Raw genomic sequence first — 17,691 nt, 5'->3', positions numbered from 1 at the left:
CTACAAAGAAGATAACATTGTTACATTCCATCATATTTCAGGTATCTCAAACTGCTCAGATTTTCTCACCAAGAAATACTCAGGTCCTGAAATTCAAAAGACATTAACCTCCACACCATTCAAGAATCATTTCTTTTTAAATCTATAGGTACTTCACTCATTCTTTCATATTCAATCACAACCAATTGAACACCGGTTAACAAAAGACAACACAATATAGTTCCAAATCAAGTTTCATCATATTTAATATTATTACATTCAATAAATACTCAGAAATGAGGGGGGGAATGTCAGGTATTACATAACCAGAATAACCAATTATGCACAATTCATCAATACTCAACATTTCACATCAACTATAAGAAGAATCAAGAATCCACTAATTGTAACATTATATGTATATTAATAGAAGATCGGAATTACCTTATATACACACAGTAGAGGATATTCTGTCAAATACTTATTGTGAACTCCGCTAAAATTGCGCAAAACCCGAAACCTAATATTTTACCGATACTGTGTAACGATCATTCAAAGTGAAATACAAATTACAATAAATGATTCACCAACATTATATATTTAGACTAAAGCTCCATTGTCTTACACTCAGGGAACAAATGAGGATTCTCTTTTTCAAAGTTTGTAATCAATTCAAAACAATACTCAAAATTGAGTTTTGGGCAATAACTTTCTAGCTTATGTGCGATATCTTCTTGATCGTGACTTCCAAAGCTGAACAAGTTATTCAGGCATATAATAATAGACAAACTTATTGTAAGTTCTCCATTCACTTCTTTATAATGTAAAAGAAACTTTAACAGAGTACGGAAAATCAAATCCAACCCCCATTTGATCCTGGTTATATGAGAATCATCAGCCAAAGAAACCTTCCATATTCTCACCAGAAACAATTCCAATGTCTTTGTATAGCCTGCAAAGTCACTTTCATTGTAATGTAGCAGTAATTTAATGTGATATAAGCACGCGGCATCTAAAAGGAAAAACAAGTCTTGGACTGTATACAACAAATCAATTTGATCATTGATCTCTTGATGACTGATATCTTTCAAGCCAGAATTATTATACTTTTGTAGAATTTGGATAGTATTGATATAGATAGGGGCCATTTTGCAGCGTCTATCATCGCTTTTGTAAACCGAAAGATCTTTATTAACAGGATCTGTGATGCACGGTCTTGTTTCGAAGAATATTGCAATGATGGCGTCCATTCTTTGTAGTTCAAGCCAACAAGCCTCCAGTTCAGGGTTTGTCTTACCATCTCTCCATTTGATGAATTTACCAATTCCAACAACTTCATGAACACCAACTAAAATATCTTCACGATATTGGTCCATACCAATCATAAACTCTAATTCCAAAACACCAATCTGTAAACATTTGTAGTTTTTCTCTAGTACCTCAAGATGACAACGACCTTTATATTCTTGAAAGATCTCCTCCACTAATTTTTCCTTTTTATCAAAAGGTATATGAACACATTGGAATTTCTTGAGCCTTATACAAATAGAAAGCAACAACAGCATAATTAATGAATCTTTGAAGTGGGTTGGCTCGAGAGTTTCCTGCTTAAAGTTTTCATAAAATTGATCAACATCTTCTTTCCTTAGAAAAAAGCTATATGCTTTGAAAGATTTTGAAACAGCAGCTATAATGTTATGCAACAAGACTTCATCTTGTTCTTTAGCCACCAATATTTGTGGAAAATTGCGTTTAGCAAATAGTATAGGATCAAGAGATGAAGAGTCAGCAGCAATACTGTGTAATCGTGTGTCAATATTTTGAACCATTTCAAGAAAGTTTGTTCTTGGCCCAACCCTTTTTGATGTTTGAATCTGTTGTAATTTACCTAGCTTCAAATAGTCTTCAAGAGTTGTGCACCTTTGTAACAGCTGTCTTATCATTTCATCTTTATCAGAAATTTTACTAGTATAATCTGAAGAGATCTTTATGATTTTTCTTTGAGCATTTGATGGAAACTGGCATTCAATTTTTTTGCTTAAACAATGTGAGCAAGCTGGTGACAATCGATCACATTTGATCTTTCTCCTTCTGCATTCGACGCATGATATTGTGTAGACTGTTTGTGATTGAAATGCAGAGCTTACTGGACCGTTGGTACTGGTTTGTGGCAACTCCATCATAATGTGAATCAAAATTAATTTGTAATGTATAACTGTTGATTTTTTTTTTTTTTCGCTTCTACAATTTCAACGGATAAAGGCGGTCATTCGCGAAGATTAGAGGATACAAAAACTTTTCCAAAATGACTATTATAAATATTCTATTTTCAACCTATGATACAAAGATACCCTCAAACCTGTTCAGGAATATCATCATGGAAGTATTTCCCTTCCAAAGTTGGTTTGATAACACCAACTCTCACCAAGAAATCACCAAAATGTTCACCATCTTGTCTTTCTAAAGCCCATCTCTTGAATAGTGGTTTCAAGATTGACAACACTTCATCTTCTTTGATACTTTGTTTATAAATCTTATTTAAACGTTGACCGAAATAACCACCACCAAGCATTAAATTATAAACACCATAAGCTTTACCAACTAAAGCAACTTCAGCTAACCATGGTCTAGCACAACCATTTGGACAACCAGTCATTCTCATAACAACAGAATCATGTCTCAGACCATACTCTTCCAAAGCTTCTTCAATCTTGTTGATTAAAACTGGTAAATAACGTTCAGATTCAGCCATTGCTAAACCACATGTTGGGAAAGCAACACAAGCAGCACTTGACAATCTCAAAGCACTGAAATCAGTATTATCCAACTTATAATCATGTAGCAATTGTTTAACAGTTGGCAATTCCTCATTTGAAACAGTCGAGATCAAAACATGTTGATTACCCGTTAATCTAAAAGTACCTTTGGACTTTGGATTTGACTTGAAATATTCAGCAATTTTCTTTAACCCAGTCTTTTGAGGTAATTCAGGAGTATCTTCAACACGACCATTTTCAATGAAGCAAGTGAAATGATGTTGATCTAATTCATCAGTAACCCAACCAAAATGATCAATATTATCTTTAATTTCATAAGCACGTTCTGGTTGAAATTTCTGTCCCCATAACTCTTCAACTTTTTCCTTATAAACTTCAACACCTAATGTATCAACAGTATATTTTAATCTGGCATTTTTACGATCTTTTCTATTACCATGATCTCTTTGAACAAGCATAATCTTTTCACAAACCAAATGCGCTTGATCAGTTGGAACAAAACCAAATGAAGAACCAGTTCTTGGATAAGTCTTTTTGTTATTATGAGTAGAACCCATACCACCACCAACTAATACATTGAAACCAACAACTTCATTATCTTCAATAATAGTGATTAAACCAACATCTGAAGACCAAACATCAACATCATTATATGGAGGAACGGTAATATTGATTTTATACTTTCTTGGTAAATAGGTTGGACCATAAAATGGTTCAGTATCAACAAGTGCATTACCAGCAACTAAAGTTTTAATTTTTTTTGGACCATCTTTTCTTTGTTCAAAAGTTTCTGGCCAATTTGCATCTTCATCATCTTCAGGATCATCACCTTTCAACCAAATTTCATGATAAGCAGTAGTTTGAGGTAATAAATGTTCAGAGATTCTTTTAGCAACATTGTTAACTTCACCATGAATATAAGCATTAGATGGTAATGCACTAACCATAACATTTCTATTGACATCACCACAAGCACCAAGAGTATCCATTAAAACAGAATTCATTGCTCTAATGGAAGGCTTCAAATTGTGTTTAACAATACCATGCAATTGATAAGTCGCCCTAGTTGTCAATTTAACAGTACCATTACCTCTCTCATCGGCTAATCTATCCAACATTAACCATTGATCAGGGGTTGTAATACCACCTGGCAATCTAACTCTAGCCATAAAGATATAGAAAGGTTCCAAGCCAGCAGCTTTTCTAGAATCTCTTAAATCACGATCATCCTGCATATAAATACCGTGGAACTTGGTCAATTGTTGATCTGAAGAAGCAATAGCACCAGTTGATTCATCTTTCAAGCCATCTGCAATTGTACCTCTTAAGAAATCTGAAGCAATCTTGATATCTTCATTAGTAATTGGAGGTGGTTCATCTGCGGTTTTAATATCATCAACACCTAAAGCCTTCCACAATTGAGATTCCCATTCTTTGTAACCAGTTTGGAATCCATCCGCATCTTGATCATCACCAAGTCCTAAAGGAATCAATTCTTTAGCATTTAAAAATAATAATCTTGAATGTAAATCTTTAGCAGGTTTGTTATAGTAATGTTTATCTTGAGCCCTTGGCCAATATTCAGAATCACCCAACCCAAAAACTGATATTTTACTAAATTCTAAATCTAAATCACCAGAATTTTTAATTGAATCCCAAAAATTTTTACCATTTTGTGGAAATTCACCTTGACCAGAAGTTGAAGTAATAAACAAAATTAATTCTTCAGTGACTAAATCTTCTAAAATAATATCATCCATTGACAAAACAGTTGATTTAAAACCTCTTGCAGAAGCTCTTTTACCCAATTTCTTTGCAACATTTTCAGCGTTACCACCATCAGATGCAAAATAGATTGAAATTGGAGGTCCTGATAAACCTTCCAATAATTGATCATAAGCTTGTTGGGCTTTCTTATCTTGTTTTTGTTTGATAATTGAAGTTGAAGATTGTTTTAAAGATCTAGCAAATTGTGGATTTTTGGCACTCAATAGAGTCAACTTATTTTCACGATCCAAGAAATTCTTTAACTGTTCTTTAATAACAGTTGAATCTAATTTGAAAGAATCTTTTGAATCCAAGAATGGATTATAACGATATAATGGAATGAAACCAGATTCAACAGAGTTTTTGGTATTTGTCAAGATATCTAATGGAGTGTCAAACTCATTCTTCAATGGCAAATAAGCTAAAATTATTGATGGACCTTGGAATTGAGCAGCTTCAATTAAAGTTGTCAACATTTGAGTGTATGAAGAATAGATAGCAATGGAACCAACATAAGCATTTCCATAATTCATAGCATATAAACCAATATCTTTCTTTCTTAAAGACTTGGTTTTTGTAGTTTTAGTTGAATAAGGTTCATTATCGATAACCAAGACATTTATATTCTCATTTGATTCCAAAACATGATGAATACCTGAAGTACCTAAATCATAAGCCCAAGAATCTGAACCAATTAACCAATTTGAATTGATAAAAAATGAATTTTCCAAAGATAACAAGTTTTTAGAGGTTTCTGAATCATCCTCTTTCAAAAGTTTGATGATTTCAATAGATAATTGATTATAAGTATTGATTTTATCTTGAGATAATCCTTCCAATTCACGATGATAGACCAACCATTTGGATAATTTCTCAACCAATTCATTCAACTTTGGAGTTTGGAATTTCTCATCTGGTGTATCTAATGAAGCATGAATCAACTTAATCAGTTTTTGTTTTTGTTCATTCAAATAAATGTAAGAACCAAATCCAAACTCTGGTGATGATGCATTAATGTTTTCAGAATTGAATTGATTATAAATTTTCAAGTTTGAGCCAAATACTTGATCAAGAATTGTTAGGTAACTTGATTCTAACTTACTGATCTTTTCAATTTCATTAACTTTGATATCAGACAGTTCGATTTGAGACTCATTACCAAAATATAAGTTCTGAATTGGATAATCTAATGATAAATTAGAAGTGACAATTTGAGCCAATTTATTGAAATCATCATCATAATCACCAATTGATGATGAAGTAATCTTCAAAATACCATTATCAACCAAATATGTTGGATCTTGGAAAAATTCCAATAGTAAAGGTGAAAATTTGGTCAAAGGTTTTGAATTTGAATCTTCTAAAATAGCAATAGCTTCCACTGAACTGGTCAAGTTTCCCAAGATTTGAGAAATTTCAAAAGGTTTGAATATTTTAATATTAATTGTTGGTAATCCGCTTGACTTCAAGTCATTATAGTGAGAACCTAAATTAACCAATGCAACTTTGGAATTTCTAGAACCTTTGGAAAAATCAACATAATTATATTTCATTCCATTTGAGTTCAAAATATTTAAACCATCAACTAGATCAGTAGCTTGAGTTTCCAAGATTTTGGATAATGATTTGGAGATTTTCACATTTGGAGATTGTTCAACCAAACTTTCGTTGATGAAATGTAATATTGGAGAGTTTGTTGAATTAACCAAGATATGTGATAAAGTTAAAGCATTTAAAACATCTTCCTTTGTGGAAGAGATCAAAGTAGTAAAGTTTAAATCTTTCAAAGCAATAACAGATTGGTAATTTGATAATGCAATATTGATGATGGTATTATTCCTTAGTGATTGAAGATGAGGTAAAGCTTTCAAAACAGTTTGATCATTTGTGAAGATGATACTAGCAGATTCTTGAGATTCTTGAGACTCTATTATGGATTGGAATGGATCTGAAAAGTTTAAAAGAACATGATCAGAAGGTATGATTGTTTTTTGAGATTTTGATTCCAATGTTGAGTAGACAACAAATTCACCAGCACCAGCGTTGGCTGAAACGTAGGAGTAAAAATCCTCTAGAACCATGATGATAGCAAACAGCTTTTGGCACTTGAGTAAATTAGAAGAAAGAGAAAGAGAGAAATCTTTTCAATTGATAATAGCGTTGAGATAGATGATGGTTGTTGATGTCGTTATGGCTGATGCAGTGGCTAATAAATCATCAGTTCACGTGATCTTTGATGGCTAGTGCTTACGAAGAAAAGCAGTCTCATTGGCTGGAGCGAGTTTTCGCTATTTTGGGGCATAAAAACCTGGTGGAAAAGGCTAGTGGTAATACCACAGTAGCACAAGGGCTTTGATATGATTAATAGTACACTACACAGTTGTTTTGGCGTTGTACAATTCTCTATGTCGTTATCAAAGTGAAGGGGAATGGGAACTGTGGTTCAATGATGCGATACTCGGTACGGCCAGCACTTTCCCATAGTTAACGGCCTAAACTGTGGCATAGTGAAATGGCCTTTGAACTCCATGAAGGGAACCGGGCTCTGGACTTTGTATGGAGTCTGGACTTTGAAGACAAGCCACACAGCTGAGGCTGGTGAGTCGTGATGTCACGTGGCTTTTATAGACCATCTGCCATTTTCCAAAGGGTCGGTACCTCGAGGGTTTCGCGAATATAACCTATGATTCAAGTAAACGACCAACAACAACAACAACATCTTGGTCATCATCAGAGAGTACATTAGGAAATGCTATGAAGGTACTAGTACATTACCATCAATATCACTGCACTAAAATTGCATCACCCCAGTTACACCGTGTCTAAGATGCTAGGCACAATTTCAATCGCTCACCCCTTATACGTCAGCAACACCAAAATTGCTTGCTACCTCAAAACAACCGTATAAAGCATTGTCAATTTATCTTCACGATTTTCGTTAAACCCAAAACTAGTTTTAACAGCTCTACCCTAAATTATGCCACTAAAAAGATCCCCATCACCTAACTCATCAGCATCATCATCGGCTACCAAAAAATTTAAAACAAGTCATCATCTTGATTTTAGTCACTATATTAATCTCAATTCAAAGTCTTATCCATTCAAACATTCTACAAAGGCAGCAATCAAATGGAATAATGGTTCCAAAAAAAAACCGTTTGAAATTTTCGAGGATAAATACAATGAAGGTAAATTAAATGAAGATGAGAAATATTTGGTCCATTGGTTTAAAAATGATTTGAGAATTCATGATAACACATCACTGTATCATTTGGTTCAAGATGCTCAAAAAATTAATGCCAAACCAATTGGAATTTACATCATTTCTTTGAAATTTTTAGAGTCTCATTTAGAATCCGCTTTAAAAGTGCAATTTATTCAAAATACTTTAAAAGTATTGCGTGAATCATTATCAAAATTAAACATACCATTATCCATAATATATCTAGATGATTCTAAAGACAAGTATAAATTGAGTTCAAATTCATATGACTCATTCAAAGATTGGCTTACTGCTTTACTAAATGAAAAATTTCAAACAAACTCAATCTATTACAATGTGAACTATGAATACGATGAATTAAACAGAGACATTTCATTACTATCATCCAATTTAAATATTAAAGCATTCCATGATCAATGTATTGTTAAACCAATGGAACTTACATCAGGTAAAGGCACTCAATATTCCAAGTTTTCACCCTGGTTCAAGAAATGGGATTCCTATTTGAACTCATCCCCAATTGAATTGTTGCAAATTCAACATAAATTCGAGAAATGGGATTGGTCACACTTACCAAATGATGATGACTATAAACTCCCTCCTCAGTTTCAAGTATCTTCATTAAAAGAAGTTGGGGTCACTGATATTGGAAACTTTGAGAATTTAAAAGGTGGTGAAGATGAAGCTTTGGAAAAGTTGGAAAAATGGATCTCAAACAGTATTAAAGAATATCAATCCGAGAAAGATTATCCATCTTTATCTTCAACCTCAAGATTATCACCATATATTACCCAGGGTTCCATTTCACCTCGTTTAATTGTCACAAAATGTCAAGAGGCAAACAATAATAAAAGAATTGGAGGCAACACAGGTATAGAAACTTTCATCAAAGAAGTTGCATGGAGAGATTTCTATAGACATGTAACAGTTAATTGGCCTTATCTGATGATGTTTGTACCTTTCAACTTAGGGTTGATTGATTTGAAATGGTCAGATGATTATTCCAGGTTTGAAAAATGGTGCTTGGGAGAAACAGGGTTCCCAATTGTTGATGCTTCCATGAAATGCTTGTTACATACTGGATATATGAACAATAGATGTCGAATGGTTGTTTCTAGCTTTTTATCTAAGGATTTGGCAATGGATTGGAGAATGGGTGAACTCTGGTTTTATAACCACTTGATTGATGCAGATTTGAGCTCAAATAATGGAGGTTGGGGGTTTAGTTCAAGTACTGGATTAGATGCACAACCGTGGTTTAGAATTTTCAATGTTTACACTCAAAGTGAAAAATTCGACCCAGATGGTGTTTTTATAAAAAAGTGGCTACCTAATTTATCAAAGCTGGAAAACTTTCATGAACCTTATAATGAAAAAATTGACGCTAAAGAAATTGAGAAATTAACAAATGGCTATCCGAAACCAATCATTGATAGGAAACAAGCTAGAGAGGAAACTCTTGAAAGATATAGAGAAGCAATGTAAGATCTATACCATTAATGCCAAGTTAAAAATGTGTAATTTATAAGTCATCAAAGTTTCTAATACGAATAGGGACAAATAACTCAGATGTTTGACCATTTTTAAACCCAATTTCAACCCCAATAGAATATACCCTTGATAATACACAGCTTTGAAAGTTTGGAATCAATGTTTCGGGTATTTTTTCTTTAAAACTTAGTGATAAATTAACATCTCTTTCCCAACTTCCATGTGATGATTCCCAAGTTGATTCGTCAATTGAATAGTCAAATGCTTGTATTGAAAATTTATCAACTTGTAAATCCTTCATGGATTTGATATCTTGTAGTATTGACTTATCCAAGTAAGAATTAATATCAATTGAGTTTGACTTAAACTTGGCTTGAAGGTCGGTAAATGTTTCATGATAATTTTGAAACTTTGCCTTCAAACGTTGTAAGTCTTTTTCTTTCAAAAATAAATCTTGTGATAGTTTGATTGGGATCGGTGATGGTGAATATATGTTGAACACAATTAATGAAGCTTTAACAAATTTGATTGAAGGTGGGATGACTTCTAAAGAGTTATCAGATGGAATAAAATTCAAGTGAAGTTTCAAAAACGTCAACTTTTGCTTTTCATTCATAGATAATGAAGATGATAACGTATCATAATTCTTCAACCCAATTTCTGACAATTTTGAAACCTCGTTTGTCTTTCTTAAAAGTGAAGGTGATCTATAAGGTAAACCATCTTTTGGAATTTTTGCTGAAACTGTTATTAAGCCACTTTTGGTAACATTTAATGATGCTTTTCTTTGTCCGTTTTTCAACATATTCAAAAACTTTGATTTTCCTTCAAGATAGGTTAATTGAGCTTCAACTTTTGAGAAATCAGAACCACCAAAATGTTTATTTCTCAAGGGGAAACTTTGATTGACAGAACCACTGTAATCAATAGAGGAGACTTTAAGCTGTCTAGTTTTAATTTCTAAATCAAACTTCTGAACCTCATCAGCGTTACCTTCAATACTCAATTTCAAAACACGCTTAGCCATTTCGAATCCATGTTCAATACTTTCCGACATTGTATCCAAGGTTTTCTTTGATGAAAATAAAGGAACAGCAAAACCAAAAGGAATGAAACGTAATGCATATTCATCTTCTTTCAATACACTCAGTGTTGTAGGGTTCTTTGGACTGACACCAATCAATTTAGCATTTATACTATAGCTCACACATAATTTCCTTTGAGATAAATCCTTTGTTAATACTGGAGAGCCACGGGTACCAAGGTGACCATAGTTCAACACTGGATTCAACTCTATTTCTGAAAACTTTCCTTTGTTTTTCAATATATCAACACCCAAACTTGGTGGTAAAAGAGTATGAACTTCTTGTTGATGACGACACACATTGTCCAATAAGTTGTAAGGAAACTTGAACGCAAAAAATTTCTTATGTTTTGTATGCGGAGCAATTATTCTATCATTTCTCAATCCAAGAATACAACCTTCTTGATCTTTGGAAAGTGGCTCAAAAGAAATGTTTGCTGTTGGAGAAACACAACCGGGAGACCAACTAGCACTCATATCAACCATTGTTAAGAATCTTTTAATAAATTGCTTCTTATTTTCCTTATCGATAATTGTAATATAACCTTCTAAAGTAACATGAAACATTTGAAATTGAATAGGTTTATCTGAGACATTATCAACAACAACGTAACCATGAACAACATCACCAGAGGTGTACTCTTTCAACATAGACTCCATCTCATACTTTTTGCGTGGGTATAATGGAACATCTTTTGTGACATGAACACTCACTTGAAGATTATCTGAATCAATATGTGGTAAAGTATGAGATCTATCAACAATATTTCTTTCAATATCTTCAGATAGAGGGGAGGAGGATGGTATAGAATGGAATGAGGTGTTTGCAGGAGTTGTTGCATGAGAAGAAGGTTCATCATTCATGGTCATAAAAGACTCAGACCCACAACTTTCCTGAGTATTGAAGTAATCAGGAGGTTCCACATTTGAATTTTCCGTTGATGATGTGAATTGGAAGGCATGATACATTTCAAAAGAAGGCAACACGTCAAAAACCAATTGATTTTGAGTCTTTGTATCCATTTGTTTGAAATGATCATCATTTACGTGTTGAGCAAATCCAATTTGCACTTTATTAGAACCTAATTCTCCCTGGGAAGCATTCAACTTGGATAAAATTTCTTGTGATTTCTTTCTTTCTCTCAACATTGCATTGGTATAGTCTATTCTTTCATCTTCAAAACCATTGTCTTGATCTTCTTGATCATTAGCTATGTGACTTTGGCCTAACTGGTTATCAATTGAGCAGTTTCTAGATGACATTGTTGATAACTAAACACAAACAAATGGTTAATGTAATAGGTTCCCAGCTCTTTATAAGAAACAATTGAGTTGAGTCACTGGAAAGTAATACGTGTACTCTAAGTAGATCTTGCAGCTTGGAAACCGTTGAGAATTACTAATTGAGGTTTGTGCATCATGAAATTTTCACCTATCTAAAAGAGGGAAACGAACACAATCGTTATAGCAAAGAATTAATAGAGTCACACCCAAGAAAGGACCCCTTACTTATAATTTTATAGATTCTTCTAGATGAAACCAATCAGCCCTTCCGTTATTCGGAAGCACAAATATTATTTTTCCATTGTGAACCGATGCCAATGGCAGATTTACACTGTGACTCACGTATCAACTACAACAATTAAAATAAATCAGTACATTCAAAATTGACTAAAGATCAACCCCAAGCAAGTCTAACATCTTCATCTTTTTCCCATTTCTCAACAAGTTCCGATTTTCTCAATTTCCATTCTTCAATCTGTTTCTTTGTAATGATTGGGAATTCACGTCCATGATCTCCTAATTTAGAGACACCACCACCTAATTTTGTCAAATCATCAAGATATTCAGCAACTTCGAATTCGGACCCCAATCTATGATAAGCTCTAGATATTCCAACGGTTTCTTCTCTGTTTTTAACCCATTCATATTGCTCATCAATAGACGGTAACTCAATTTTCCCACTCAAAAACCTGGAGATCAAGATGGATTGGTATTCAAAAGCTCTAAAACTTAAGGCACCAATAGGGACTCCCAATGTTGAAATAAATGGATCTGGAATATGAAATGTATGTTGGAAGCTTTCTGGAAGTCTCACCCCCTTTTCACTGAAACTTGGCCATAGATGTCTCAAAAATGGATAAGAATAATCATACCCAGTTCCATAAATAACGAAGTCAGGGTTTTCTAAAACAGAACCATCTTCAAATTCAATATTGAAACCCTGGTCAGTTAAAATGTATTTAGTTACAGTAGGTTTTAATCTGGTTTTTTTATCAATCAACAAAGTTCCTATCTTCAATTTTGGCTCCTTGAATTTCTCTGACCTATAAACTTCATTTGAATGATGAGACAACACATAAGAAATATCAATTCCGGAAGCAGAACCACCAATCACCAGCACTCTTTTCCCATGATACTTGTCCTGGTTTCTAAATTGTTTGGCGTAATCGATACGCGTTGGAAACTTCTCTTGTACTTCATTTAATCCTTCAACATAGGGAATATAGGGAACATGGTAGTGACCAGTTGCTAAAACTAAAGCGTCAAAAGACTCTTTCCACCAAACATCATATAATTCACCCGATGAATCTTTAAGATCAGTCTCTTGTCTTAATGTTAAAATAAATGGTTGATTAGCTTTTGAATAATCCTTATCAACTCTTTCCAAGGTTGTTCTCAATGTCAAATTGTCTCTATTTCTTTCAAAGTATTCGTTAATGTATTTTTCCACAAAACGTCTTGTTGTAAAAGGCTCTTCAGCAGGCTTTTGTGGATCTGGCCATCTTGGAATGTCTGAAAATGTCATAAAATGCTCCGGAACATTTGTTCTAATGTCTTCATAAGCAGGAGTATAAATGAATCGTTGTTGTTGTGATCTTGGGACGATGATTTTATCACCACTTTGAACCTTCGGAATCTCTAATGGTACATCATTTACACTTTCATTAGATCCTGAAGATATTTTGATTTCATCATACTTTGAATCTAAATGCCAAACACCACCAACTACTTCACGTCTTTCAAAAACTTTGATTTTCTCGAAAGCATGCTCTTTTTTCAAAACATCAACAGCAACAGCACCTGAAGCACCAGCACCTATAATTGCAACTGATTTTACTTTAAAATTTTCAACTGTCATGGTCTATAGGTGCTTGTTAGACGAACTATCAATAGTATCTGAATGGAAACCACACACGCTTTATACCTATAAAAACTGTGGAAAATGACAGCGTTTGAATCTCCAAATTTGGTATAACCAAGCCACATAATCTTCAACAAACCACTGACGAGATTAACTGTTCCACGTAAGACAAGATAATCCATGTTTGACCATTTCAAGGGGTTGAAGATTGAAACATTTACACTATAATGTTAAATGGTTGTTATATCCCCTTTCCATGATTAATACCACTGAGTCTTCAAATTATGGGAGAGCCTAGTAACCTGGGAGCATTCACAAATAGTCCATTGACCGACCCTTTGGAACTTATCTTGCTTGATACAAGAACTAATTAATTAGATACCTATAGTTCTGATCCGTCAATAAAAAGCTGTGGCGTGGAATGACATAAACCCCAGATTTCATTGCATCAAATATACAAAACTTCCAATTCCAACCCATTATTTCTTGTACTGAAAAATTATCATAGCTTTGTCTGTTCGTTGTCTTGCGATAAAAATAAAAGGGTGCCAAGATTCTATTGTTTGTTTCTTTAAACACTTGAATTGTTTTTAATGGTTCGAGGCCCTGGTAAATAAGGAGTCTCACCGATAAATGAGCGCCAGCAAGATTGAAAAAATTGTTTTACACTAGATATTGTGAGACTTTTAACACCATCTGAGATAGAAGGACTAAAATCATGGTTTAAACCTTTTAAAGGATCAAATAATGATGAAAATCAAGAAGAAGTTTTAAAAATTGAATCCAAGAACAAGACCAACATGTATAAGGACTACTTCCTTGATAAAGATTTTGGTGAAGAAAAAACTCCCAAGGTGTTGAAAGATATAGAAGGTAAAGAAATTAATGTTGAATCATTCAAAGGGGTGAATAAAAAGCTGAGAAGATTACATGAAGAACCATTGACTAGAACTCCAAGCTATAAGGTAGATTTTGGTGATGAAACTGAGGAAGAAATTAAAAAGAGATATGCTGAATTTTGGGACTTTCTTGCAAAAGTTAATAAAAATAAACCTGGTTATCTTGAAACATTACATTTATTCAATTTAGGAGTCGTGGAACATTATTATTTCAACCATAAAAAAGGGGAATAATGCAGTGGTTGTGATAAACAAGGTGAAACTTTATATCATACCTTTAAAAAATGTGTTATCACACACTATATTTGGGAAGAATTAGGATTCAGTGATTATCATTTCCCAAGACCTTTTAGTTTGACGGAATTAACCACTCCAACTGATCATACCCAAGATGAAAAATTAATGAGAAAGATGTCACTTTGGATAGAAATTTTAGCTTATGCTCGTTTTGCAAAGAAAGATGGTTTGACTTTTAGCTTATGCTCGTTTTGCAAAGAAAGATGGTTTGACTAAAGAGCAAGTGGTTAATGCTGCCAAATATAAACTTAAATTGATTCATCCGAAGTATGGTTTTAAAGACTACAAATGGGTATGAAAATCGACTGCTAGAACAACTTGAGATGAAGTTGAAGTTGGATAAAGATTTAGAATAGAGAGATAGTGGGGATTAAGTACAATACACCTACGGTATTACAAAGATGATAGAAACTCCTGTTTTGAAATTTCTTGACTTTATTGATTAGGTTGCTCTATAAGGAAAGAAAGAAGGAAAGAGCTATCAAATTGAGCTATTCAATATTGGAATTCTACTTGGAACATTACAATATTTAATCTTCGATTGGTGTATATAAAAGTATAAAGAATAAATAGTAGGATCTTGTCCTCCTTTAGAAATAATGTAAACATCAAGACTTCTTATCATAATCCTTTAGCCGATTACCTCTGGTAATACATTAACGGTTAAATTTTATCTCAAGTACAATGAAATTATGAAACCAAGTACAATCAGCTTTTTAGGATTCACCAAGATGATACAATATCTAACTTGGGTTAAAGTACTTGTGGTTCTGGAAATATTTCAAATTACTTATAATGCTTAAAATATAGAAAATGCTATATAGAACTCTCAAAACTGATTTGAATTTAAAACTTTCTTTTGGATCTACTGGTGAAGCCATGAGTTTAGTTAGAATGGAAACTTTGAAGTCGATATCAATTCTAATTCTTGGACTATATGTATTTTTGTTTACTATGGGTGCTCAAAAATTTTGTTCAACTAAGGAAATGAAATTTTATTTTGAGCTTGTATTGTTTTGAAACTAGGGATATAGCATCCTTAAAGCACACTGATTAAGGTGGTTATAGTCATTTTTCATAGAACTCTTTATTTGCTTAAGATATTGGTAATTAAAATTGGTCAATATAGTGAAAAATCAAATTCTTCAAAACAAGCCCGAATCTTATATAAATTTGCAAGTAGATACTCTAGAGAATTCTGATGATACGATAGGTATTTATCTTTAATCTGTAGTAGCAGATTATAGAGTTATTCGATAATGAGATATCTTATCAGGTGACAGATCACGTGACCGATCACATGATTGACTTTGTTGCATATATCAAGCATTATTTCGAAATTGAGAAGGTTTCAGGTTCTAAGAGCTTGGTACACGCAATAATTGGCTTGCTAGATGTTACAACAGGTCTTATTTCTTGAAAATAGTGTGATTTGAAATTTTAAAATTTTATTGTTTTATAAATTTTAGATTTTATTTTAATAAACTCTAGGTATTATAAATAAAGTTAGAACTAAGTCTTCAAAATATTATAGGCAGTGGAATTATACTTCTGGTAGATAATGTATTGATTTTAGCAATTAATAATAGTTGCATACTCTGGTTTAGAGTTTGTATTTAACTTTTTCTATTGTTATGTTAGGTGGTATCGAAAAACTTAGTTTTGGGGATAAATTGTTCATCTTTCAACAGGTGTAAGTGCTAGCGAGCAATTAGCTCATGGAGTGAATAAACATTTGCAAAGGAGACATCTGAATTAGAAGTATTGTGGTAAAAGTATTAGAAAATGAAGTATATTGAGTGCTATTAATGACAAATAGATGAAGCTACGTCAATTCTTCAGAAGTATTGGTGCATTGGACTTTTATATTGCATGATTGCAGAGATAAAGATGTGATAAGGGTATTACTTATGTGGTCATGACAGTAACAAAAATCATTGATGTTTTATGCATTTTTCTGAAATGGGATGCTAAGGGTCTGGCTTATGTGAGACTTCAGCTTGGATTACTGTCATGGGGTGAGTTTATGGTCAAGATAAGTGTAAACTGGATGATTTACGTATAATCTATGCGGGGATCGGGATGCTGTATGTTATTGTTTATAAATATTGAAGGATGATGGAGTTTGAAGTTTTAATAAGTATTGTAGTGAGGCTATCAGTATTTTTAGCAAAATTGGAAGGATTCAGAAGGTAATAAGTGATTGGAGAAAAACTTTGAAGCAGTGAGAGAATGGGAACTCTGTAATGGAAAAAGGAAAGACAAAGAATTGAAGCGATTGGATAAAGCTGTAAGTGAATCGTTGAAATTTCAACTCACGTTAAAGATGGTTATATGATTGGTAAATAGGGCGGTGAGCGCTGTGACTCAATGGGAGTAAATGGTTTGAGCACTGAGAGAGACAGTATGGGAACTGACAAGCACTTGCAGTCGCTTAGGATCTCAATCAGCACAGCTCTCAACTATCGAACACTCGTCTCGCTGCTTAGGTCATCTGTGTTACAATCGTCAAGAGATTGTCTCAACAAGGTTACGGACAGCAGATCACAGGTTAAGGTGACTGTTCAGATAATCTGGAGACTGAGACTGTATTGTATAACGAACGTCTCACTGAATTCACAAAAGTAGCTTTTTTTTTTTTTAACAGACAACGTTCTTATATTTCTAATCTTTTCTAACTATACAAGTACTTCCATTAAGTTCATTTTCCAAATTCACATTTCTCATCAATAATTAAAACAACCACTAGATTTCTAGTAATTGGTTTCTTAAAATAATAGGTTTCCAAAAAAGACTCTAAGCGTCAAATCATCAATCAACTTAAGATTTCATAATACAGAGGGATATAATTTATCTTTGTAACACCCTATTGATGTTGAATTTGTCCTCAACCATATATCTATCCTAGCATCTCAACAACACAACCTTTAAACCCCTTCAGAACCTCTTTCTCATCTCTACTCACCTCTAAAACCATACTTTTGTTGAATACTTCTCATCTTGTATTTGGTAGCTGAAACAGCTTCTTC

At 33.3% G+C, this 17,691-nt stretch overlaps 5 protein-coding genes across 5 annotated transcripts; 1 reads left to right on the top strand and 4 right to left on the bottom strand.

The window, feature by feature from the left end:
* Positions 1 to 584: 584 nt before the first annotated feature.
* On the bottom strand, positions 585 to 1,808 carry WICANDRAFT_75750 (uncharacterized protein; the record flags this gene model as incomplete). Its single annotated transcript, XM_019184251.1, has 1 exon — positions 585 to 1,808. The coding sequence occupies one exon, from the start codon at positions 1,806 to 1,808 to the stop codon at positions 585 to 587; it is 1,224 nt and encodes a 407-aa protein (XP_019040747.1).
* A 524-nt stretch (positions 1,809 to 2,332) lies between these two features.
* Positions 2,333 to 6,604, bottom strand: MET5 (sulfite reductase (NADPH) subunit beta; the record flags this gene model as incomplete). The annotated part of the gene is made up of 1 exon (XM_019181346.1): positions 2,333 to 6,604. One exon carries the CDS (start codon positions 6,602 to 6,604, stop codon positions 2,333 to 2,335), a length of 4,272 nt encoding a protein of 1,423 aa, XP_019040746.1.
* Positions 6,605 to 7,500: 896 nt separating this feature from the next.
* Positions 7,501 to 9,231, top strand: PHR1 (deoxyribodipyrimidine photo-lyase PHR1; the record flags this gene model as incomplete). The annotated part of the gene is made up of 1 exon (XM_019181239.1): positions 7,501 to 9,231. One exon carries the CDS (start codon positions 7,501 to 7,503, stop codon positions 9,229 to 9,231), a length of 1,731 nt encoding a protein of 576 aa, XP_019040745.1.
* Positions 9,232 to 9,268: 37 nt separating this feature from the next.
* WICANDRAFT_59622 (uncharacterized protein) lies at positions 9,269 to 11,584 on the bottom strand (the record flags this gene model as incomplete). The annotated part of the gene is made up of 1 exon (XM_019182842.1): positions 9,269 to 11,584. One exon carries the CDS (start codon positions 11,582 to 11,584, stop codon positions 9,269 to 9,271), a length of 2,316 nt encoding a protein of 771 aa, XP_019040744.1.
* Positions 11,585 to 11,999: 415 nt separating this feature from the next.
* WICANDRAFT_27009 (uncharacterized protein) lies at positions 12,000 to 13,463 on the bottom strand (the record flags this gene model as incomplete). Its single annotated transcript, XM_019181329.1, has 1 exon — positions 12,000 to 13,463. The coding sequence occupies one exon, from the start codon at positions 13,461 to 13,463 to the stop codon at positions 12,000 to 12,002; it is 1,464 nt and encodes a 487-aa protein (XP_019040743.1).
* Between the last annotated feature and the right edge of the window lie 4,228 nt (positions 13,464 to 17,691).

The sequence above is a fragment of the Wickerhamomyces anomalus genome, assembly GCF_001661255.1.
Source record: "Wickerhamomyces anomalus NRRL Y-366-8 unplaced genomic scaffold WICANscaffold_1, whole genome shotgun sequence".
Taxonomy (NCBI): Eukaryota; Fungi; Ascomycota; class Saccharomycetes; order Phaffomycetales; family Wickerhamomycetaceae; genus Hansenula; species Hansenula anomala.
Note: the sequence above shows the minus strand (reverse complement) of the source record. Positions and strands in the feature narration are given on the sequence as shown.